This window comes from Puma concolor, chromosome E2 (genome assembly GCF_028749965.1).
Source record: "Puma concolor isolate L17-30 chromosome E2, mPumCon1.1.hap2, whole genome shotgun sequence".
Lineage (NCBI taxonomy): Eukaryota > Metazoa > Chordata > Mammalia > Carnivora > Felidae > Puma > Puma concolor.
Window position 1 is genome coordinate 55,863,850 of NC_141681.1, and position 24,143 is coordinate 55,887,992.

Consider the following 24,143-nt stretch of genomic DNA (forward strand, 5'->3'; position numbering starts at 1 on the left):
AGTTGGTGGGTTCGAGCCCCGCATCGGGCTCTGTGACCGGACCCTGCTTCGGATTCTGGGTCTTCCTCTCTCTCTCTGTCCCTCCCCCACTCACACTCTGTCTCTCTCTCAAAAATAAACAAACATTGAGAAAAAGAGAGATGTATTGCAAGGAATTGGCTTATGTGGCTGTGGGGCTGGCTAGGCACGCCTGACATCCGGAGGGCAGGCCGTCAGGAGGCTCTCGGGCTTGTGAAGCTATTGTCCCCCAGCCGAATTTCGTCTCCTGGGAATCCAATCTGCTCTGAAGACCTTTCAACTGATTGAATCAAGCCCACCCAGATTATTGAGAATTATCTCGACTGATTAAAGATGTCAGTCACACCCATGAAATACCTTTTGGGCAACACTAGGTGGAGGTTTGACTGATGGGGACGTCTGGCCCTAGCCAAGTTCACGCGTAAAACTGACCCCACCGTTTGATCCCCACCCCAGTGCTGGGAGGTGGATGCTATTATTATTTCCATGCTGTGGGGAGGGACAATGAGACTCAGAGAGGTTAAGGAGCCTGCCTGATGAGCACAGATAGAGACATGGGAGCCAGTGCTCGGACACCCCCTACCCGCCCTGCCTGGGGCAGTGAGTATCTTCAACTGATATTAATAACACCCAGCACATTTCCAGGGACATGACAGTGGCAGTTACAAAGTGGGTGATCGTACCTGACCTTTCGTGGGGAGGAAGCTGGTGAGGAGGGTAAGGAGTTATTCTTTTTTTTTTTTTTTTTTCCTTTGAGAAAGAGAGAATCCCAAGCAGGCTCTACACTGTCAGCACAGAGCCCAGTGCAGGGCTCGAACCCATAAACTGAGAGATCATGACCTGAGCTGAAACCAAGAGTTGGATACTTAGCCAACTGAGCCACTCAGGAGCCCCAGGGGTTATTTATTCTTTTAAAAAATGTATAGAGGAGCTCCTGGGTGGCTCAGTCAGTTAAGCATCCAACTTTCGATTTCGGCTCAGGTCATGATCGCATGGTTCGTGAGTTTGAGCCCCACATCAGGCTCTCTGCTGTCAGCACAGAGCCTGCTTGGGATCCTCCGTCTCCCTCTCTCTCTGCCCCTCCCCCGCTCAGGCTCTTTCTCAAAATAAATTTAAAAACTTTCGAAAAGTGTATTGAGAGCCTGCTATGTGTAAGGGACTGGGGACGTGGTGTTGAATGAGACAGAGATGGTCCCTTGGGGGCTCCCTTGGGGAGCTTAGAGCCTGGTAAGGGAGAAAGACTGGGCAAGGTAAGCAGACTAGAATAAGTAAGCAGGATGCATGACAGGTAAGGGGAGATAGGGAAAACAGTGGGTGTCCCTGCTTGGCCAAGGGTGGCCGTGGAAGGCCTCTCAGAGGAGGTGAAGATCTTGGAAGAAGAGAATCCAGGCAGAGAACAGAGGTGAGCAAAGGCCTGGGGGCTGAGTGCCTGGTGTGTCTGCAGAGAGGAAAAAGCCAATGCAAGAATTCTCCAGAAGGGGGGGAGGGGGTGCCTGGGTGGCTCAGTGTGGGTTAAGCATCCCACTCTTGATTTCAGCTCAGGTCATAATCTCATGATTCATGGGTTCGAGCCCCACATCGGGCTCTGTGCTGACAGCGTGGAGCCTACTTGGGATCCTTTCTCTCCCTCTCTTTCTGCCGTCTGCCCCTTGTGCACTCTCTCTCTCTCTCTCAAAATAAACTTAAAAAAAAATCTCCAGAAGGATGCTGCAGTTCCCTCAGGACCCAACCAAGAGCCCCTTGAGAACCCACAAACATGAGGCGTGGGTCCCTTCCAAGACCACATACTTTTATTTGAACTTCCAACTTTGGGCTTTAACGAATTACTCATTTTCAAAGAGGTTTTGCGGGAGCAAGTTACAAAGGGGAACAGAACGAAAAAGCAAAACCCTGGCTTCATCCCAGTGCCCAGAGACAACCCGTTGCCCCCGGTGCCTGTGTTTCCCCCCACCGCTAAGAAGCAGCACTGTGGCCCCCAGGGGCCACCAGACAGGAACCAAGGAAGGCTGCTAGCAGGCAGGGAAGACAGCATTCTCTGGCCACCCACCCTCCGGTGTTCAGCCTGTGAGGGGCGGAGCTTGGAGCCACACAGCCACAAGCCAAGGAACCTGCAGGTGGTGACCAGAAGCTGACAGAGGCAGGGGACAGATTCTCCCCCACCCAGCCCCAGAAGCCTCCGGAGAGAGTATGGCCCTGTCGACATCTTGATTTTGGCCCCGGGGGGACATCAGTGTTGGACTGCTGGTCTCCAAAACCGGGAGGGAACAGCGTGTGTGGTTCTAAGCTTCCATGTTTTTGGCAATTTGTTCCAGCAGCCCTAGGGAGCCCTGGCGGATGGGGAAGGCGTGGAGAAATTATTCTTACCCTCAGTGTTTTGGATGACACAACTAAGGCACAGAAACTGTAAAGTGGTCCAACCGAGCATTTTCTTTTCTAATTTGAACAGGGAAATTTTAATATAAGGAGTTATTAACTACAACAGGTAATAATCTCTAAAGGGGTAAAGGAATATTGTGGGACTCAGGGAGGAAGCCGGAGGAAGGAATGAGCCTGGAAAGGGCCCTCCCCGCCAAGGCTGGAGTTGAGCCCACACTGCAAGAGATGTGGGTGTGGACCCTTGGACTGCGGGGAAGTTGGCTGGCTTGCCCACACCAGAGCTGGTCCACAGATACTGAGTAAGCAGAGAACACCCCACCCAAGGGCCAGCGGGTGAAGCTGGGAAGCCAGCTTCTAGGACACACTGGGAAGCCATCAACTGGGACAGCACTGAAACTTGATGAGATGCCATCGCCGTGGGCACCCCCGAAACCTGACGGAGGTGAGCGCCACTGAATGCACCCCACACGTGTCACTGGTGACCACGCGGTAAGAGCAAGAAGAAGCCCAAGGAAAAATCAGAACAAGGCAGAAGCCCTGTTCCTCCTGCAGGGTGCCTCAGTTTCCCTCTACTGACAAAGCTTAGCAACCTGCTTACCGCAAAGGGGGAATGTTTAAAGGTTGCAGCTCTATTTTTGCAGAACAGGTAATAAAGGATGGCTTTGGAGCATAGAGGCAATAGCCAAGTAGTATGATTATCCATTCATTCTGTGAGTTCTGGGAGGAGTGGGGTATTCTTTTTACGTGATTGGCAGATTTCCTTGTGTGTGTGTGTGTGTGTGTGTGTGTGTGTGTGTGTGTGTGAAGTGCTTGTTCAAGTCTTTTTGCCAATTTTTTAAAATGTTTATTTATTTTGATAGAAGGGGAGGGGCAGAGAGACGGAGAGAAAGAATCCCAAGCAGGGTCCGTGCCACCAGCACAGAGCCCGACGGGGGGCTCAACTCAAGACCTGTGAGATCATGACCTGAGCAGAAATCAAGAGTCAGATGCTTAACTGACTGAGTCACCCAGGAGCCCCGTTCCTGCCAATTTTAAAAAATGAGTTGTCTCTTGTTGATTTGTAGTGGCTCTTTGTATATTCTGGCTACCAGTTCATTGTCAGATACACATATGACAAAGATCTTCAGCCGTGTCTAAGGCTTTGGGAAATTTTGTCGCTTCTCTGTGTCTCTGTTTCCTCATCTGTGAAATAGAGATAAAAACAAGACACACCTCATAAGGATGTCATGAGGCTTCAAGGAGATAATGTCGAAAAAGTGCTCAGAAAGCTGCCCGCATGTGGTAAGTACTCGTGTTGTCATCAGGCCTGGCATCCAGGCCAATCCAGGAAGAGGGAGCTCCTTGGATGGTCCTGAATTCAAGGGGAGCAATAAATGGTCTTTTGCCAGGGCGACAACGATTTTGTACAGAGGTGCCCTGGGACAACGGCCCTCCAAAAAGAAAGTTCTGCTCTGCGGTGTTTGCTAATTGCCATGGTGTAAATACTCCCTTCGTGGCCACTTTGAAACTAACGTGGTTTCATATCCGGCTCGCAGAAGCAGACAACAAGACCCTCCCTAGCCAAGATACGCTGGGGGGGGGGGGGGGGGCGGAGGCGGTAGAGAGGAGTGACTGAGATAAACAAGGGAACACGTGAAATAAAAGAATCGTGAAATAAAAGAATCCCAAGAGCTGCAGAGACAACAAGGGAGCTGTGGTGTTAAGAGGGGGATTACTTTGGCTTCTCAAATGTGACATCTGATCAGAAACAGTCTAGTGCCAACCTGGTGGGAAGAGCATTTCAGCAGAGGGAACAGCCGATGCAAAGTCCTGAGGCCGCAGCAAGTTTGGCTTGAGGAACAGAATGAGGGCTGCGGCAGCCGGAGCCGAAGTGAATGTTTGAGGCCGGCAGCGGCATCAGTGTGCTGGCTTGTGTGCTTAGTGGTTTTTGATCTGAAGGTGGAGACAAAGGTAGACCAGGGCACCGCTGTGGTCAGAGCAGTGCTGGGGTGGGGGTGGGGGGTGGCAGCTCTAACTGGGGAGAGTACTGAGGACAGGGACAGGGAGGAGGGGACAGAGCAGAAACCATTTTAAAGGCAAAACCGGAGGCTCTTGCAGAAAGACTGGATGTGGGGGCAGGAAGGGAGGATAGATGTGCTTGTGAAGTAAAACAGCCCCTGTGGGGTGACTTAGAAACCCCTGACTCCAAATGTCACAGACTGGGAGGCTGAGACTTCCCTTGCTTCAGAGGCCTGTGGCGGAGGGGTGGGGGGAGGGCGGATGGGGACAAGCAAGCCTCTCCTGGTGGGCCCAGGGAGAGAGGACCCGAGAGGGAGGACAGTACCTAGGAAGTGAGTATATGGTGGGACCAGGAGGAAAGAACTAATCACACGTAGTTGGGAGACACCGAGGTTCTGGGAAGAGAAGGGACTCATCTAAGGTCACACAGCCAAGTGAAAGAATGGGGAGTCTAGAGTTTCTGCACCTGAGCCCTAAGCCCTGGGTTACCATCTCCTCCCCACTCGCATGATCAGGTCCTGGTCCTGCCCCATTCCCCCTACTATCCTGAGGATGAGGACTGGAGTGAAGAGAAAAAGGAAGTTTCACCCCAAAGGCAGTGTTATTCGTGAAATAAGAGGAACTGGGATCCTGGACTCCTGGGTCTGAGGGAGGAGGGTCCTGGGGGCAGGACTCCTGGGTCTGAGGGAGGAGGGGCTGTGGGCTTGGACCCCTGGGTCTGAGGGAAGAGGGGGCTGGGGGCCGGTACTCCTGGGTCTGAGGGAGGAGGGGGCTAGGGGCCCCGGACCCCTAAGACTAAGGGAGGAGGGGGCTGGGGGCAGGACTCTTGGGTCTGAGGGAGGAGGGGGCTGGGGGCCTGTACTCCTGGGTCTGAAGAAGGAGGGGGCTGGGAGCAGGACTCCAGGGTCTGAGGGAGGAGGGGGCTGGGGCAGGACTTCTGGGTCTGAGGGAGGAGGGGGCCGGGGGCAGGACTCCAGGATCTGAGGGAGGAGGGGGCTGGGAGCAGGACTCCTGGGTCTGAGGGAGGAGGGGGCTGGGAGCAGGACTCCAGGGTCTGAGGGAGGAGGGGGCTGGGGCAGGACTCCTGGGTCTGAGGGAGGAGGGGGCTGGGGGCAGGACTCCAGGATCTGAGGGAGGAGGAGGCTGGGGCAGGACTCCTGGGTCTGAGGGAGGAGGGGGCTGGGGGCAGGACTCTTGGGTCTGAGGGAGGAGGGGGCTGGGGGCAGGACTCTTGGGTCTGAGGGAGGAGGGGGCTGGGGGCAGGACTCTTGGGTCTGAGGGAGGAGGGGGCTGGGGGCCTGTACTCCTGGGTCTGAGGAAGGAGGGGGCTGGGGGCAGGACTCCTGGGTCTGAGGGAGGAGGGTCCTGGGGGCAGGACTCCTGGGTCTGAGGGAGGAGGGGCTGTGGGCTTGGACCCCTGGGTCTGAGGGAGGAGGGGGCTCAGGGCCTGTACTCCTGGGTCTGAGGGAGGAGGGGGCAGGGGGCAGGACTCCAGGATCTGAAGCAGGAAGGGGCTGGAGGCAGGACTCCTGGGTCTGAGGCGAGGAGGGGGCTGGGGGCACAACTCCAGGATCTGAGGCAGGAGGGGGCTGGGACAGGACCCTTGGGTCTGAGGGAGGAGGGGCTGGGAGCAGGACTTCTGGGTCTGAGGGAGGAGGGCCTGAGGGCCTGGACCCCTGGGTCTGGGGGAGGGGCTGGGGGCCAGGACTCCTGGGTCTGAGGGAGGAGGAGCTGGGAGTCTGGACTCCTGGGTCTCAGGGCGGAGGGGGCTGGGGCAGGACTCCAGGGTCTGAGGGAGGAGGGGGCTGGGGCAGGACTCCTGGGTCTGAGGGAGGAGGGGGCTGGGGGCAGGACTCCAGGATCTGAGGGAGGAGGGGGCTGGGGCAGGACTGCTGGGTCTGAGGGAGGAGGGGGCTGGGGGCAGGACTCCTGGGTCTGAGGGAGGAGGGGGCTGGGAGCAGGACTCCAGGGTCTGAGGGAGGAGGGGGCTGGGGCAGGACTCCAGGATCTGAGGGAGGAGGAGGCTGGGGCAGGACTCCTGGGTCTGAGGGAGGAGGGGGCTGGGGCAGGACTCCTGGGTCTGAGGGAGGAGGGGGCTGGGGCAGGACTCCTGGGTCTGAGGGAGGAGGGGGCTGGGGCAGGACTCCTGGGTCTGAGGGAGGAGGGGGCTGGGAGCAGGACTCCTGGGTCTGAGGGAGGAGGGGGCTGGGGCAGGACTCCAGGGTCTGAGGGAGGAGGGGGCTGGGGCAGGACTCCTGGGTCTGAGGGAGGAGGGGGCTGGGGGCAGGACTCCTGCGTCTGAGGGAGGAGGGGGCTGGGGCAGGACTCCCGGGTCTGAGGGAGGAGGGGGCTGGGGGCAGGACTCCCGGGTCTGAGGGAGGAGGGGGCTGGGGGCAGGACTCCCGGGTCTGAGGGAGGAGGGGGCTGGGGGCAGGACTCCTGGGTCTGAGGGAGGAGGGGGCTGGGGGCAGGACTCCCGGGTCTGAGGGAGGAGGGGGCTGGGGCAGGACTCCAGGGTCTGAGGGATGATGATATTGGGCCCCGAAGCAGAAGGGAGGTGGGCTCAGGAAGTGTCCCCGACCCGGGGTTCTGGGGATCCGAGGTGGGAAGACGTGGGGACGCCCCGGGCGGGAGGGGGTAGGGGCCGGGCCGCAGTAACAAAGGCCTCTCCCTCCAACAAGCAACCCCCCCTCGGCCCCGCCTCCCCGGCCCCCCGCCTCCCCTGATTGGTCGGCCTTCCTGCCCGTCAGCGCCGCCCCCCTCCCCGGGTCTGCAGCAGCTCCGGCCGCCTCGTCGCGCCCCCCCAGCCCCCTCCCCCCGCCCCCGCCGCCCCCCGGGCCGGTGCAGCCGCAGGCGGGGTCCCCCTCCCCCTCCCCCTCTCCCCCCGGCCTCGCGCGCCCCGGACCGGCCCCCCCTTTCCCCTCCCCCTTCGCGCCGCCGCTGCCGCGATGCCCCCCCCTGCGCCCGGGGCCCGGCTCCGGCTTCTCGCCGCCGCCGCCCTGGCCGGCCTGGCCGTCATCAGCCGAGGTACCGCAGCGTCGGGGGCGGGGGGCTCGGCCGGGACGCCGGGGTCCCGAGAGGGGACTGGGGGTGGGGGGGGGGCCGCCTCCCGGGCGAGGAAGGGGAGGGCCCCGGACGCCGAGGTCTGGGCCCGGGGGCGGGGGCTGCACCCCCTGGCCGGGAAGGGGGTCTCGGACGTCTGGATTCGTGCCCGGGGGCAGGGTTCCGCGTCCCGGGGGCTCGAGCCTGGGCCTAGGGGCGGAGGTCGGCTTCTCCCGGCCGGCGAGAGAGGGGTCGTGGACACCTGATCCCGGCCTGGGGGCGGGAGTCTGCGGCTCCCTACCAGGGAGGGGGGATCAAACGCTAAAGTAAGGGTCCCTGGGCAGGATCTCTGAACTGAGTTGGGGTGCGGAGGGGAAGTGAGATGCCCCGTCGGGGGGTCTTAGTCTCTGAGTGAAGACGGTCCCTGAGGGGGGTCCTGGCCTGAGGGCTGGGGTAGGCGTTTCTGGGCAAGGGTGGGGGGATGGTGCCTTCCCAGGGTCTGTAAGAGAAGGCGGCAGGGGTGTCCGCAGAGCTCCAGCCCAGGGCCAGGAGAAGAAGGGGGGCTCTGGGCTCCCAGCTGGGTCATCTAGGTTGGGAGAAAGTGTTGGTGTTTGGAAGGTTGCAGTTACGTGGGAGAAAGGAGCTGGTGATCCAGGAAGTTGGGGACCCCGGCTGGGGACTCAGATGTGGGAAGCCCCTGCTGGGTAGCAGGGTTCAGAAGCTGGACTGAGAATGGAAGAGGCAGATGGAGAAGCAAGGGAAGGGAAGGGTTAACATGGGGTCAAAGGGTTAATCTCAGTCCTGGTGGTGCAGGAGCAGGGGGCTGGGGGCTGTTTGTGTGGAATGGGGAGGGGTGACCTGGGCCATCTCTGGATAGCAGGTGTGCAGCTGGACTTTGTGTGTCACCGCTGGGCCAGCAGCCCAGAGATGGTCCAGGAGGTGCCCCCTGAGGACAGGAGAGAGAGCAAAGAGGCAGGAGGCAGGCACCAGGGTTAATTCGGTGCTTCTGGAGGATTCCCCCAGGCCCTGCCCCGAACCGAGGATCACAGAGTCTGGGACACAATCGGGGACAACATAGAGTCCTCAACAGTCTCAGGCAGGCAGCCACTCTCAGCCTTCCACCCACACACAGCGGGTCACGCACAGACACATAAACACCCGTCACCGAGTCTGACCCAGAGCCGCACCCGCAGACACCCACGGTCTCACAGACATGGCCCCGTGTGTTCCGGACGCCTGTTTCCGCACTCGGGACCCCCAGCCCCCGGGCCTCAGCTGGCTGGAGGCTCATTGGGTCTGAGGTCGGAGCATTCCTCCGGCCTGACCGTCTGCCTCTCTGACTGCCTGTCTGCCTCTCTGTCTCTGACTCTCATCTCTCTAGGTCATTTCCAGAGCCTCCCTAGCTCTGGGGGCCATCCCATTTGTCTCTTTCTCGGGGTCTCTGTCTCTCCATCCCTGCTGGTCTCAGCACAATTTGACATCTGTCCCTCCCTGCCTGGAGAACTGTTTCTCACTGTCACGCACGCGTGTCCCTGTCTCTTCCTAGCCCCCCTCACGTGCGCCGTGGTCCGTCCGTGTGCCTTTCACTTCTGGGAATTCACGTCCCCACTGGCACCTCTCATTTTTGTCCTTGTCCTCCCTTTGCCTCTTGCCTTCTGCTTCTCCTTCCCCCACTCCTCGTACCCTGTACCCTCATGATTCCCTTCCTCCCCCCCCTCTTTTCCTTTGATCTCAAGATAACTTCCCATTTTCCACCCTGAGTCTTGCAGATCCCAGAAATCACTGTTGTACGCACATCCTGGGCTGGGAGCTTCTTGGAGCCAGGAGGCGGTCTGTGGCCTAGGTCGAGTCCTTTCCCACTCCTGGGCCTTGGGGTCCCCGGGGGGAGATCTGGGGACAACAGGGGACGGGGCGGGGGAACGCGGGCTGAGACAGAGCCAGGTGGCAGCCAGACAGCCCCACCCACTGTCATTTGGGGCGCTCTGAGAAAAAGCCTGGGTCCGTGTCTACAAAACTGCATCTTCTCTCCTCTTTGATTCATTTGCTGCTTTCCAAATTCCGGAAGGAATGCCTGCAAGGGAGCAATCCACCACGAGTCTGTAAATCCACCTTGTCCCCGCCCCGCCCCTCCCAAAAGGCACACTCCACACTCCGGAGAGAGCCGGTCCCGGCGCTCCCCCTCGCTCGCGCGAAGTCAGACACGCAGAGTTGCACTTGTACGCAAGGTACTGGTTTGTTTGTGGATGTTTCTCCCGAGATAGAAACAAAATGAGCCCATTTCTCTGCCACTGGCTTTTTTCCACTTAACCTTAGTTCCCTGGCATCCATAGATATCATTCTGTTTTTCATTTCTTTCCTAAATTCTTTATGCCAACACACACACTCGCACCCACGCTGACACACCCACACCCACACATATGTATTCACTTCCAGAGATGGTGCAGGCGGTTCCTTTGCTTCCTGGCCGGCTGGCGTGGGGTATTAGGTGGCGTGGGGCCAGCGGAATGAGGCGTGCCAGCCACTGTCCACGGGGCCCTCCGGACCCCCGGTCTGTCTGGACTGGATATTTGACAAATATTTACTGAGCACAGAGTCTCCGTTCTGGGCACTGGGGATCTATCTATACGTACACAGCGGTGAGCAAGCCAGACGAACTCAAGGAGCTCTCGAGGAGCTTCCATCCCAGTGGGACGGAGACAGATCAAAACCTCAAAACAAGCATGGGAGGCAACAGGTAATTTCAGAGAGTGACGGGTAGCCTAAAACAGTAAGACTGACTCGGGACGCGCTGCGCATGTGGTCTCCGGTGGTTGAGGAAGCCCTCTCTGAGCCGCTCGGAGGGGAGTTTGAACTAAAAGGAGAGCAGTCAGCCTTTCGCAGATCCCCAGGGAACAGTGGAGGCAAAGGTCCTGAGGTGGGAACCAGCAGAAAGGAGCAGCCAACACGTTGTGGAAAGTTCCAGGGCTCTTGGCTCAGCGTCCAGACTCCGGGAGTCCAGGGCATCCGTGCTGGGAAGGCCTCTACACTTCAAGCTCAGCTCAGAGGAAGAGGGGGTCTTCTCACCGGCTCTTCCCTGCCGGAGCCACACCCCTCCCAACACCTCCCCCACCCCTCCCTCGGGCCAGCCTCCCCTCTGCCACAGCTCCCAGAGTGACCTTTGCAAAGTCACACACGCTTGCGGGCCTTGGCTTCCTGTCGGGGGAATCCAAGCATCCCCCCACTGGAGGGTCCCAGCTTCACTTATGTCTCTTTGAGGGGTGGCCCAGGGGCCTCCATCTTGTTAGAAATCTCCTTCTCTCTTAAGGAGAGGAAACTCACCTAGCCGTGACCTTCATCGCTTGATCAATCAAGCCCTCATACCTGCTCCCTGGCCAGCTACTAGTCCAGACTGGCGGAGACCCAAGTGGTCCTTCTGTCACCACCGGCCCCACCCCCAGGACAGGCTGGCACCTGCCGCCTCATCACCCCAACAGCCGGCACACCTGTAGCTGTTGGCTAGCACCTAACCAGCAGGCTCTGTGTTGAACCTGTTGCTTGGGTGACCTCCTTTCATCCTCACCACCACAACTCGGGGGTGGGAATCCTGAGTCCCAGGGACCTGAAAGTAATTTGTGCAACCAAACGGCAGAGCTGGGACTCGAACCCCGAGCAGCCGGGTTCTCCAGTCTGTTCTTTCAGCGGCCTGGCCATGCTGGCGTGGTGGTGTGAGAGCAGATGCTGACAGGGCACCTGTATACCAGTCGCCGACTCGGGGGTGCTGGGCATAGAGCGACCTACACCCTGCCCCCACCCCCACCCCCACCCCCAGGGGACTGACACCGAACCAGGGATAGCAATAGATGTTTCCTAAAAAAGAAGGTACTGTTAGGAGCAGCTCGCATTTATTGGGCCCTTTCTGCATGCTAAGCGCTGAGTTAAACGTTTTTCTTGCATGTTCCCATGAAATCCTTCACAAAACCCTCAGAGGGAAGAGCTGCTCTTTTCCCCCTTTTCAGAGATGAGGAAACTGAGGCTCAGACTGCCTGGGGGTCCCCCGGCCAGGAAACGGTGGCGCAGACATTTGATCTCGTGGCACGGATTCCTCGGGGCTTTCTTATCCAGCCTCTCAAGACCAGTCATTCTCCCTACAAACACGTCCCTGGTCTGAGCTAAGCCCAGCTCTGGGGGACACAGCTAAGAATTGGGCCCCCTGGGGAACACCTGGTCAGGTGGGGGAGGCGCCCTTGAACACTGCCCCAGCCGAGTCAGAGAGGATCCAGTAGAGAGTGGAGACACTCTCGGTCTTGAACAGTCAGGGAGGTCCTCCCGGAGGAGGGGGCATTTGAGTTTGGGTCTTGAACAAGGAGTAGGAGTTCAAGAGCTGGAGACACATGTTGTAGGTATCTCTTTACATTCATCCTTCCAGTAAGTATTTCCCAAGGCCTTCCAGGGTCAGGCCCTGTGCTGGGAGATGCTGAGGGTACATACAGACCTGAGTCAGACCCAGGCTCTGCCCTCGAGAAACTTCTAGTCTGATGGGGGAAACAGACACAGATGGTCACCACAGTGTGTGATATGAGCTCTAAGGGAGGTAGTCCAGGCATTGTGGGAAAACAGACCAGGCTTGGAGGGGTAGGGAGGGCTCCCCAGAATTGAGAGAGAGTTTTCCAAGCAGAATTCCTACCGAGTGGATCTCATGTGCACCAGCTTGCTTATACATTAAACATCTCGCGAGGCCTCCTATGGGCCAGGCCCAGAGCCAGCAATGCTGGAACCCTGGAGGTGGGTCAGACACAGGCCCCACCTGGAGGGGCTCCCATCTGGTGAGGGAAGCAGGCTCAGACAGGATCCAGGGTGATCAGGACCGAGAGAGAGAGAGAGAGAGAGAGAGAGAGAGGCAGGAGCCGTGCTCAGCGACCAACTGGGTGTGAAATGACTATTCCCACCCCCACCTCCACTTACTAAAGCCCAGAAAAGGGAAGGGACTTGCCCAAGGTCACACAGCAGGGAGGGGGTTCCTGATCCTGGAGTCTGGGAATTGTGTGAGACAGATTCACGGACCCAAGACATCCAGATTTATAGACACGGGGACCAGGAATCCAAGACCCGCCTGAGACGTGGAGTCCTTCATCACGAAGTCTCCTGGGACTGCCCTCGGCTGAGCCTGGAGCTGGGTGTGCCGGGGACACAGATGGTCTGAGCCAGGCTCTGGCCGGGAGGAGCAGGTTGGGGAGGCAGCTGAGTCTGATCCAAGGTGCCCTGGGAGCGGGGCAGGAGCTCATCCTGGCACATATGGGCTGTGTCTCCTAGGAGAGGCCTCATTATTCCAGACCCCTGGAGAAGGAGAAACATTTTGCCATAAACGGTGGCACGATGAAGAGAAAGGTGGGGAACACAGAGCTGGGCCACACATGCACGAGGGGAGACAAAGCAGGAGAAGCGACCCCAGGGCCCCGGATCCAGGTTGCGGGGCTGGGCCTTTGTCCTGGAGGCAGCAGGAAGCCACGGGAGGGGCCCCGGGCAGCTCTGAGGGTCGGGGATTTACCTCTGGAAGGAGTGTGTGCCTGTGTCTGTCAGGACATATGATTAAGGTCCTGCCTGCCTGTGTCTGTGGGCCTAGCTCCTCTGGGTGGCTCCTGGCTGCGGTCAGGGGCTCAGCCCAGGAGCCCTCAGTTCCCAGGGGACCTGGGACAGTTCCGTCCTCACCCCTAAGCCCACGTTTCTCCTGTAACCTTGGACAGTGGTTGTCACAGGGGGCGGAGGGGGGATTTTTGCCTTCTAAGGGGCATCCGGCAATACCTGAGGCATGTATGGTTGTCACCACTGTGAAGAGGGGGGAAGCTACTGTCATCTGGTGGGTAGAGGCCAGAGATGCTGCTGAACATCCCGCACTGCGCAGTCCCCACGGGGAAGAATTGTCCGGCCCCGGCTTGGGAGTGTATGAGCAGGAGTGTGACCAATCCTGTGTGTGTGTGTGTGTGTGTGTGTGATCCGATCGTAGGTGACAGCGTGACTGTGTGCACCCGATTCTTGGCCCAGGGCAGCCCCTTTGTGTTGCGAGGCTGTGGCCATGTAACTGTCTCATTGCACACCGTAGCTTTCTGCACGACTTTCCAGAGGGCAGGGGCGTGGGCTGCTGAGCATGGCCCTCAGGCTGGCAGTGTCAGTGTGACTGATTAGGCCGGCGTGGGGGGCGGGTGAGAGAGAGAGAGAGAGAAAGAGAGAGAGGTGGCCCCCTGGATGGGGCTGTAACCGCTCGTGCGTAGACTGCACCTGCGTGCGGGGGGCTGTTGGCATCAGCACGATTGTGTGGGTCTAGTTGTGTGTGGTAGGGTGACCTTGGGCTGGCTGCGTGTCCTGGGCTGCGTGTCAGCGGGACTGTGTGCGCCCCCGTGCCTCTGAGCAGGCCCCATCGCCGTTCCTGTGTCGGAGTGCGGGACCGTTTCCCCCTCCGGCCCTGGCTCCGTGTGCCTTCCCCGGGCCTTGGTGCTGTGTCTGTCCCTGTGTGCGTCCGTCCCCTGGCCGTCTCCTGCTGTCACCAGGGCCGTGTGGCAGCGTCCACCGCACGCAGCACGGGGAGTGACTCTGGCCGGGCTAAGGGGCTGCAGGGTCCATCCCAAACCCCACGACCCGGGGAGCCCACCGCACTGGCTCTGCCCCAACCCGGTCCTGAGGGGCTGCTGATGGAGAGGGCCCCCGGGAGTCATTGGGGACGGCACGGGCAATTAATTCATTAGATTAATTAGCTCCTCATGCCAGGGCGGGGGCAGGGCGGCCCCGTTGCGAGGCCCTCCTTCCCCAGGCGTCCAAGGTCATCCGGCCTCCTCTCCCCCGCCTGATGCCGTCGCCAGCCGCCGCCTCCGAATGCCCAGCCCCCACTCCCTGGCCCCAGTCCAGCCCGCTGGACACGGTCCACAGAGAGATGAATGGGTGGGGGTGGGGGCTGTGCCGGGCGACGGTGCCCATGAGCGGCGCTGGGGGGGGGAGGGGGGGCGGGCAGGCGTGGGCGGGCCCCTGCAAGTGTGCCCCGTGGCCACGGGCAGGCGGGCGTGTCTGCAGACGCGTGTGTCTGCCGAGGTCTGCGTGTGGCTGTACACGGTGCCCAGGGGGTGTATTTGTGCGTCTGTGATAGATGTGCGTCAAGTGGATATACGCGTGCATCTGTGTCTGCGTTTACGCGTCTGGGTGTCTGCATCCACATGTGTGGGTGGCTCTGTGTGCGTTTCCGTGTATTTCTGAATTCGTGTGCCTACGCGCGAGCACGTGAACGTGTCTGAACATGTGTGCGAGCGCCCAGGTACACGGCTGTCTGTGTATCTGCACGTGTGTGTCTGTGCATATACATTTAGGTACTTGTGAGTCTGTGCATGTGTATGTATGTGTCTGCGTGCAGTATCTGTGAGTGTGTGTGTGCGTATATCCACACGTGTTTATGCGCTGTCACCGGGGTGCTGTCTTAGTATCTGGAGGCGTGTAGGTCTGTGTGTCCAGGTCCGTCTGGATCAGTGTGGGCTTATGGGAAGGAACACGTTGCATGTGCTTGCTCTGTGCGCGTCTGCCGTGCGTCTCGGGAAACACCGAAGGATGCGTGTGCCCTCGGGGTTGGGAGATGCCTGTGTGGGCCAGGGCACGTGCGTGTGTGTGCACATGTGTACGGTCCCCGCTGAGCTGCCGAGCCGAACTGGCCCTCCCGTCCCCAGGGCTGCTGTCCCAGAGCCTGGAGTTCAACTCTCCCGCGGACAACTACACGGTGTGCGAAGGTGACAACGCCACCCTCAGGTACCTCCCCTCCCCCCACCCCCCCCCCCCCCATCTCGGGGACTCAGAAGATCACCCAGTCCACTCTTCACCTTCCTTAGGGGAAGCCAGTCCTCACCTGCAGAAGCAGCCTGGTCCCTGTCACTCAGGAGAGGTGGTGAGGGGCACGGACTCTGGGCCTGGCTTCCTGTCTGGGCCTCCGTGTCCCCATCTGCCAAATGGGTAGAGGAATGATAACCACTGTAGAGGCTGTTGTGGAGATTCAAGATTTTGCACACACTCTCTTGAGTTTAGAAAGCAAGGCACATTGTGACTGCTTAGCAAATGAGAGCCAGCCTTATTTCCCGCCAGATCAATGCTGCTCCCCATACTGGGTCTGCCCCCCTCTCCGGGCCTCTGTCCCCTTCTCTGGATCTCTATCTCCCTCTCTCTGGATCTCTCTGTCCGCCCCGCCCCGGGTCTCTCTGCCCACCCCCCCGGGTCTCTTTCCCTTCTCCCCGGGTCCTTGTCCCCCTCCCCCTGGATCTCTGTCCCCCTCCTTCTGGATCCCTGTCCCCACTCTCTGGGTCTCTGTTCCCCCCCACCCCGGGTCTCTGTCCCCTCTCCTCAGGTCCCTGTCCCCCTCCCTCTGGATCTCTGTCCCCACTCTCTGGGTCTCTATCCCCACTCTCTGGGTCTCTGTCCCCCCCCCCCCGGGGTCTCTTTCCCCTCTCCTCAGGTCCCTGTCCCCCTCCCTCTGGATCTCTGTCCCCCTCCCTCTGGGTCTCTGTCCCCCTCCCTCTGGATCTCTGTCCCCCCCTCTGGGTCCCTGTGCCTCATCTCTCTGCATTTCCGTCTCTCTCTCTCCCAGAGTGCCCCAGATACTTTTCCAGTTTCTAGCACCCAACAATCACTCAGTAACCATCAGCTACCATTTCATTGTGCACTTAGGCTCACACTTTCCCTCTCTGAGGCTCAGTTTACCCACCTGGAAAGTGGGCACAGTCACCTCGGCCTCACGGGGCTTCAGTGGGAACTGACCGTGCAGGAGGCCTTCCTCCCCCCACCTCCGAGCCCCCACGACGGTAGAACCTGGGGGGGCAGGCTGGGGTGGGGGAGACAAAAACCGTCCTCCCGTGTCCTCCCTGAAGCTGCTTCATCGACGAGCACGTGACCCGCGTGGCCTGGCTGAACCGCTCCAACATCCTGTACGCTGGCAATGACCGCTGGACCAGTGACCCGCGGGTGCGGCTGCTCATCAACACGCCCGAGGAGTTCTCCATTCTCATCACCCAGGTGGGGCTCGGCGACGAGGGCCTCTACACCTGCTCCTTCCAGACCCGCCACCAGCCATACACCACTCAGGTCTACCTCATCGTCCATGGTGAGCCCTCAGCGGGGCCCTGGGTGGCGGAGAGGGTGGAGGGCGCCGGGGGGGGGGGGGGAGACTATCCGTATCCTCGCCAAGTGCCCGCTCCCCGACCCTGGCGACACGTGGTGTGCGAGGCGGACACAGCCCCTGCCCTCGCAGATTTCAGCCGAGCAGAAGGAGGGACAGGCACCCGGAAAGTGACCCTTCAGCATGACAGCTGCTAGGACAGGAGAGCTACAGGGGTGAGGGGGTGCTCCGAGGAAGATCGCGGTCATTCACTCAGCTCTGTTGGTTGAGCGCCTGCCACGTGAAGGCACTGCTCCAGGCCCTGGGGCTCGAGGGGGCAGGAGACAGAGAGAGTAACGGGACAGAGCTCAGGGGGCTGCCCCACGTGGCAGGAACAGGTCTGGTCTCAGGAGCCAGACCACCCGCCCTGCTGAGGGACCCTGAGCATCCGAGGAGGCCTCGGACTCGCCATCTGAAGAGCGGGGAGGACTGTCACACGTCAAACCCAAGACTTCGTCAACTGGAAGAGGCAGCTTCATTTTATACTCTGCCAGAAAAGACAGAGAGAAAGCACCCCGTCATTTAAACGCTGGCCTCTCATGTGGTCTGATTGGAGCCACGTTCAAATGGCTGGAAGAAATAGCCGTACACATTCGAGCTGCCGACCCTGGCAATCTCTGGGGCGCCTGGGCGGCTCAGTCGGTTGAGGGTCCGACTCTTGATTTCCGCTCCGGTCACGATCTCACGGTTCATGGGATCGAGCCCCACGTTGGGCTCTGTGCTGACACTGCGCAGCCTGCTTGGGATTCTCTCTCCCTCTCTCTCTCTCTCTCTCTCTCTCTAAATAAATAAATAAATAAGTAAACTCTTTTTTTTTTTTTTTAAATAGCAACATTAACCTCAGAGGGTGGTAGGGTAGTGAAGGTTTAATGAGCTAACTTTTGTACAACATTTAGAACGGGGTTACCACGCTGGAAGCACCATATGAGTATTTGTTATATCTACTAATTGTTTAATATAAGAATAATAATTAATAAATAAACGTAGACAGAGATAAGGGAGAAAGTCAAACCAGAGGGCAGAGGAACCAAGTCAGGAGGAAGGTAGAGAGAGAGAGAGACAGAGACTGAGAAAGAACGAGAAAGGCAGAGATCAGGAGTTGGACAAGGAGCCAGACCCAGAGGCAGAGGAGAAACACAGAGGAATTCTTACAGAAAGACAGAGGAAATATTGGCTGGACTCCTGGGTCTGAGGGAGGAGGGGCTGGGGGTCCGGACTCCTGGGCCCTGGGAGGCCGTATTCACCCTCTCGCGACCTCTCCCCTCCCGGCCTGCAGTCCCCGCCCGCATCGTGAACATCTCCTCGCCCGTGACGGTGAACGAGGGAGGCAACGTGAACCTGCTCTGCCTGGCCGTGGGACGGCCGGAGCCCACAGTGACCTGGAGGCAGCTCCGAGGTGAGGACCCCTCCCCTGACCCAAACCCCTTTCCCCACTCCACAATCTGGGCCCCTCGATTCCCCATATCCCTAGCTAGACTCCCAGACTCCTACTTTCCCCCTTCCCTGGTCCCCCTAACCTCTGTCATGGTTTGATTCCCTCACCCCCACCTGATCCCATTATTTTACCAACAGCCCCCAGAGCTTTAGAGCCTTCACCACCTGCCGTCCCAGGCCTGGGCCCTTTCCTCTAAATCACCTGCTAGATTCCAGCCTGCCCCCTGTCCCCACCGCTAGTATCCCTGGTCTCCCCCCGGCAGCTCACGTAATTCTGGGTTCTGAATCCCTACCACTAACCCTAAGTCAAGCGATGGCCAGTGGCCCCTATCCCTATTCCCATCTCCTGGTCACCTCACTACATCTCGCTGGATCCTCTAGCCCATCAGTTCTCAAAGTTTGGTCCCCAGACCAGCAACAGCAGCGAGAAGCCTGCCAGAAACGCACATCCTGGACCCATCCCAGACCTAATGAATGAGAACCCCACCTCACCCCACCTGATCCCCACCTGATCCCCAGCTCCCCGCCCATACCACCACCAGTCCGTTTTAACAAGCCCTTGGGGTGATTCTGGCGATCGAGCTGAGAACCACTGCTCTAGACTACCCCCAAACATAGCAGCAAGGTACCTGAACCTGGTATTCCAGATCGCTGGATCTCTCTCACCACCGTTTTCACCTGGATCTCCACCACCATTCCCCAGATCCCTAGATCCTCACTGACTGGGTCTTTGGAGACCAATGGTGCTTATCACTCAGCCCAGTAACTAGGTGTCAGATCCTGGATCCTTTCCCGCTGGGTCATCTGAGCCCCACAAGCCTGGGCTTGAGATCCTGGCTTCCTGGACGCCCTTAGTCCAAAATGTCTTCTGAGCCCAGTGATCTGTCATAAGACCCCAAATACCCAGATTGCTGATCCCAATCACTAGATCCTGATTCACTGAATCCAAGAACTAGATCCCAGAACTCTGGATCTGCCCCCACCTTCCACCCTCACCCCTTGCCTTGGGTCCGTATTATCTGGAGCTTTCCGAGCACCAAGGTCCTGGGACTGTCCCCACTGGGTGCTCTAAGCCTCATGATCTGAATCATGAGCTCCCAGATCCCTGGATCCTCTCATGCACCCCCCAATTCTAGGACCCTCCCCGTTGGGTTCTAGTTACTAAGCCCCACACCCTCGTTCCCTGCCAGACCCCTAGCAAGAGATCCCAGGCTGCTGATTCACACCCCACCCCAAACCTCCCGCAAACCCTTCCTGGCTCCCACTGACCCGGGCACTCCAGGCCCTGCGGTGCCTGCCCCGCTGATGTGTGTCCGTGTTGTGCCCGTGTTGTCCCGTGTTAAGTGTTTGTGTCCGGCCCCGCCCCCACCCCTTCCCTCCCCGCACAGACGGCTTCACCTCAGAGGGCGAGATCCTGGAGATTTCGGACATCCAGCGGGGCCAGGCCGGCGAATATGAGTGCGTGACTCACAACGGCGTTAACTCTGCGCCAGACAGCCGCCGTGTGCTGGTCACAGTCAACTGTGAGCCCCTTGGCACTGGGCACGAAAGGGGGGCAGGCCCTGGGTCCCTGGGGAGGGGGAAGGGGAGTGCCGGACTCCCGGGAAGGAGGGAGGAGGGGGATGGGGACGGAACCCCCGAGGCCCCACCTGGCTAGGAGAATTCGCTGACTCTCACCCCTCGCCAGATCCTCCGACCATCACGGACGTGACCAGCGCCCGCACAGCCCTGGGCCGGGCCGCCCTCCTGCGCTGCGAAGCTATGGCAGTGCCCCCCGCGGACTTCCAGTGGTACAAGGATGACAGACTGTGAGGACAGCACCGGGTCCGGCCCCGGTGGGGGTGGGGAGGTGGCCGAGCCCTAGGTCTCGAGAACTGGGGGAGTCCAGCTTCTGGGGGATGGGGCCCAGCTTCTAGCGAGACTGTGGGGACTTGCTGAAAACTTGGGTGTCACAATGATGAGCGTTGGAGCCTGGTCTCAGGCTGTTCAGGGAGAAGTTCAGGGGTCGATGCTGAGGCTGTGGCGGGGAGGCTTCAGAGGACCATTGGGGCCGGGGTCCAGCAGAATCTGGGAGCCCGTAGAGATTGGGGGCCCAACGCCAGGAGAGTCCAGTGTCCCTGAGGGGCCCCTAGGGGTGCCTGGAGAGAGGAGTGTCAGTACGAATGGCCCAGAGATCCATAGGGGGCTAGAGCCTGAGGCTAGGGGCCTCTGGGGTCGGGGGCAGAATACGGGGTCTCTGGGAAATCAGGGAGCCTGAGAGCTGCGTGCAGTGGGATCTGCGCCCTGAGGGGGTCCCAGGCCAGGGTTCCAAGGCCCGGTCCCTGACCCGGGTCCCCGGCAGGCTGATCAGCGGCACAGCCGAGGGCCTGAAGGTGCAGACGGAGCGCACCCGCTCGATGCTTCTCTTCGCCAACGTGAGCGCCCGGCATTACGGCAACTACACGTGTCGCGCCGCCAACCGGCTCGGAGCGTCCAGCGCTTCTATGAGGCTCCTGCGTGAGTCCGAGAGGGAGGGGCGGGGCCGGGGCGAGGGGGCGGGGATCGGCGGGGGGGCGGGGCCGGGGTCGGCGAGGGGCGGGGCCGGGACTGTCCCCCACACCGACTGCCAACTTAGGAAAGAGGTCGACCCTGAGACCTAAGCAAGGCGACTGAGCAAGAAACCCATTCCCTCAATGAATGTCGATTCACTGAGTGCCCCCTAAGGGGAGGGCTTTCGGCGCTGGGGACACAGCAGTGCCCAAAGGAGACAAGGTCTGGGGACTCGCAGAGCTTATGGCCTAGTAGTAGTAGAAAGGCAGTAAATAAGTAGACACTTAAATAAAATAAAAAGCAAACAAAAACGTACATAAAGAAGCACCAAAAAAAAAAAAAAAAAAGTGGATATCGATAAGGGTGACGGAGAAAATAAATAAGGATTGGAAATGGTAGCGTTAGATAAGCTCATCATCAGAAGTTTCCTAGAGAGGATAACATTTGAACTGAGACCTGAATGGTCAGAAGCAGCCAGCCCGGCCAAGATCTGCGGGAAGAGCTTTGCAGGCAGAGGGAACGTATATGGAAGGGCACAGTGAGAAGGCTAGCATGACCTGAGCACAGTGATCACGTGGAGGCTGAGCCGAAAGAGGAAGGGAGGGGCAGAGTCTCATGGGCCATGGAAAGGATTTTGGATTTTATTCTACTGCAGAGTGAGGCCACCAGAGGCTATTAAGCAAGGGAATGACCTAGTGGTTGGTGCTTCAAAAGAGAAATCACTTTGATGCTATTTAAAGAATGGCCTGTAGGGGGGGTGCAAAATGGAGGCAGGAGGCCCCGCTCTGTGGCACAAAGTCTCTGTATGCCGAGAGTTTTGAAGGTGGAGGAAGAAGGAAGTGGGGGTCGAGGCGATCACAGGTTTCGGCTTGAGCACCTGGGTGGATGGGCACGTAGTAGTAAAGTATTGAAGTGGAGAGATGCTGGGACGGGTGCAGTAGCCAGTCTCGGGGAGGAAAGTCAAGAGGACCATTGTGGATGTGCCGACTGCAAGACCCTTGGTGGCCATACTGGATAGACCGAAACTGTACGACGGAGAGACCGACGTGGAGAGAGCCCCGGGCTGAGGCGGTGAAAAAGAACATCTGGGAAAGACGGAAAAAGAGAGAGGGACTGAGTGGCAGACAGAAACAAGTGTCGCTAAGTGTCTTAGCGTCTCTGCCCCCAGAGACAGGGCAGACACAAGGCACCGGGAAACACACATGGGGTCTCCCCTTCCCAGGCCACCCCCGCGACCCTCTGTCTTTCCCCAGGCCCAGGATCCCTGGAGAACTCAGCCCCGAGGCCCCCGGGGCCCCTGACCCTCCTCTCCGCCCTGGGCTGGCTGTGGTGGAGGATGTAGGAAGAACCCAGCGCAGCTCGCCTCCCCCCTGCGAGGGGCCTGAGGCGGAGAGCTAGAGAAAAAGGGAGAGCCAGCGCCGTGGGTCTCGAGGGGGCGGAAGAGCTCTCTGCCACCGAGGAGGAAGAAGAGAGGAGGAGAAGCAGGAGGAGGAGGAGGAGGAGGAGGAAAGCTCTTTAGAGAACCCATCACTGTGAGGGATAACGCAAAATTATGCATCTTTCTACAGCCATTTTCGCCACCGTTCACGTTTCCGATTGCGACCCACCCCCGGCCACCCCACACCCCTCTCTTAGCTCAGGCTGTCAACTGGATCGTGTGTATGTAGTGGGTGTGTGTGAGCATGAGCCTGCACGTGTGTGTATGTGTGGGGGGAGGGGCTCAGCAATCTTCCCTCCCCTAACACCCCCATGCCCACTGCCCCCCAGTGCTGCTGCCTCTCTCCTCTGGCTGGAGGTAGGTATGTGGGCTTCGCGGCTGGAGCTGTGAGGGGAGGTTTTCCAGGCCCCCTGCTTCCCCAGTGTATGCACGCACCCCACCCCTTCCCCTCCCTGTTAATAGAGCGTCTCCTGGGCAGGTTGGGGGTGGGGAGGGGTGTCACCCTCGCCTGTCAAGCTATCATTCAGCCTCTGTGAGCAGGTGAGCGATCTCCATCTTGGCCCGGGGCCTCATTGCTGTCAACCACCAGCTGCCTGGAGCCAGAGGTCCCATCGCTGGCTCAGCAGCCTGAGACCTTCCCACTTTCCCTGCCCCCCACCCCGACTTTCTGGCCCCCTCTGGGCCAATCGGTGCTTCCATCCAACTGTCGGACCGGTGCCTGTGGCCACCTGTCTGTCTCAGTGCTTTGCCCTCCCCGACCCCCGACTCCCCTTGGCCGCCCGCAGCACCAACCAGCTGCCCTCCGTGCCCCCGCAGCTTCCCACGGGTGTGGGTTTGCTGGTCCCCCACTCCCCCACTCCCTGGCCTCTCTCCCAAAGGCTGACCTGACCGCCCTCACACACACTCACATAGACACACACACACACATACCAGCGACCGTGGCCAGCAATAGGCCCCCCGGCTCCGGCTGCACCGCAGCTGGTGACCGGCTGTGTTCCCCCCGAGGGTGGGCAACTTGTCAGGAGGGCGTGCTGAGAGGCTGTAACCCCAGCTCTGAGGTGGGAAGACACGATCTTGGCACACATCACACAAAGTGGGGGAGAGAGAGGCGTCACACAGGCATCCCCAGTCCAGTCCAAGATGTCAAGTCTCCAGCTCCGACTCCTGGGGGACCTGCTATAAACACTCGCCCCAAACCACACTACCCAGAGCTTGGTGGGGGGAGGAGCTCAGAGCAGGGGCAGGGGGGCAAGGGGCAGTGACTGTACCTCAGACGGGGGCGTGGGCCCCATCCCACATTGTCTTCCATTCCCAGGGTCCAGGGGATGGGGAGGGGAGGGGGAGGGATGCAAGGGAGGGGGCGGGGGGCCCTGGGGGCCGTGTGTTCCGATTCATGGGGAGTGTTGAGACCACCACACCAATAAACGCCTTTTTCCAAAGTCTCTGCCTGCAAGTATCCGTGTCATTAAGGATTTGAGTGAGTGGAGAGCAAAGGGTCATGGTCATTGGTGGTGCCTCTCCAGCATCATTTCTGCCTTCTCTGTCTTTGGTAGATTTTGATTGGCTTCAGCCTCTCGGCTAATGAGTTCCAGAGCTGTATGGATTCACAAGATGCTATTCCACTGGATAATGTAGCTCAATGGTGTGAGGTGTATCTAGATGAGTTGCTTTTCTCCATTACATGGAAGATCTTTGGTCTGTCGGGATAGCAATGGTGGGGAAGATAGCACGTAGAGCCTGAGAATGATACAAACACTGAAATACAGAGTGGCGGGGGGAGGGGGAGCGAGCTAAAGAAACTGAGTCCACGATGCCATCATTTGAGTAGCTGGATCAAAATTTACCTGATGCCCACTTTCACTTACATAAGCAACAGAGCCCCCTGTATGTAGAAGCCAACGTGTGTTAGGTTCCTCACTCTAGTGATTAAAAAGGAAATGAAAGCTCTGATACAGAAATGATATCAAGGATCCAGGTACCCAGGACCCCAGGCTTCACCTTTCCAAAAAGATCTAAGAGCTCTATTTCCCAAAGGCCTCTTTCACCCCAATCTTTAACCAGAATACCTCACATCCTTTCCTTCCCTGAGACAGATGCTGGTTGCCCTTGCTTTGGTTGTTTCCTCCTTCTTTGCTCTCAGACCCACCTCCCACG

At 59.1% G+C, this 24,143-nt stretch overlaps 1 protein-coding gene across 1 annotated transcript; it reads left to right on the plus strand.

Annotated features, from left to right (window-relative positions):
• Positions 1-7,287: 7,287 nt before the first annotated feature.
• Positions 7,288-23,428, plus strand: IGLON5 (IgLON family member 5). The gene is made up of 8 exons (XM_086690586.1): positions 7,288-7,419; positions 15,114-15,192; positions 16,302-16,534; positions 17,865-17,984; positions 19,411-19,545; positions 19,710-19,830; positions 20,364-20,518; positions 21,805-23,428. Exons 1-8 carry the CDS (start codon positions 7,341-7,343, stop codon positions 21,891-21,893), a joined length of 1,011 nt encoding a protein of 336 aa, XP_086546712.1. The 5' UTR covers positions 7,288-7,340; the 3' UTR covers positions 21,894-23,428.
• The last annotated feature ends 715 nt before the right edge of the window (positions 23,429-24,143 follow it).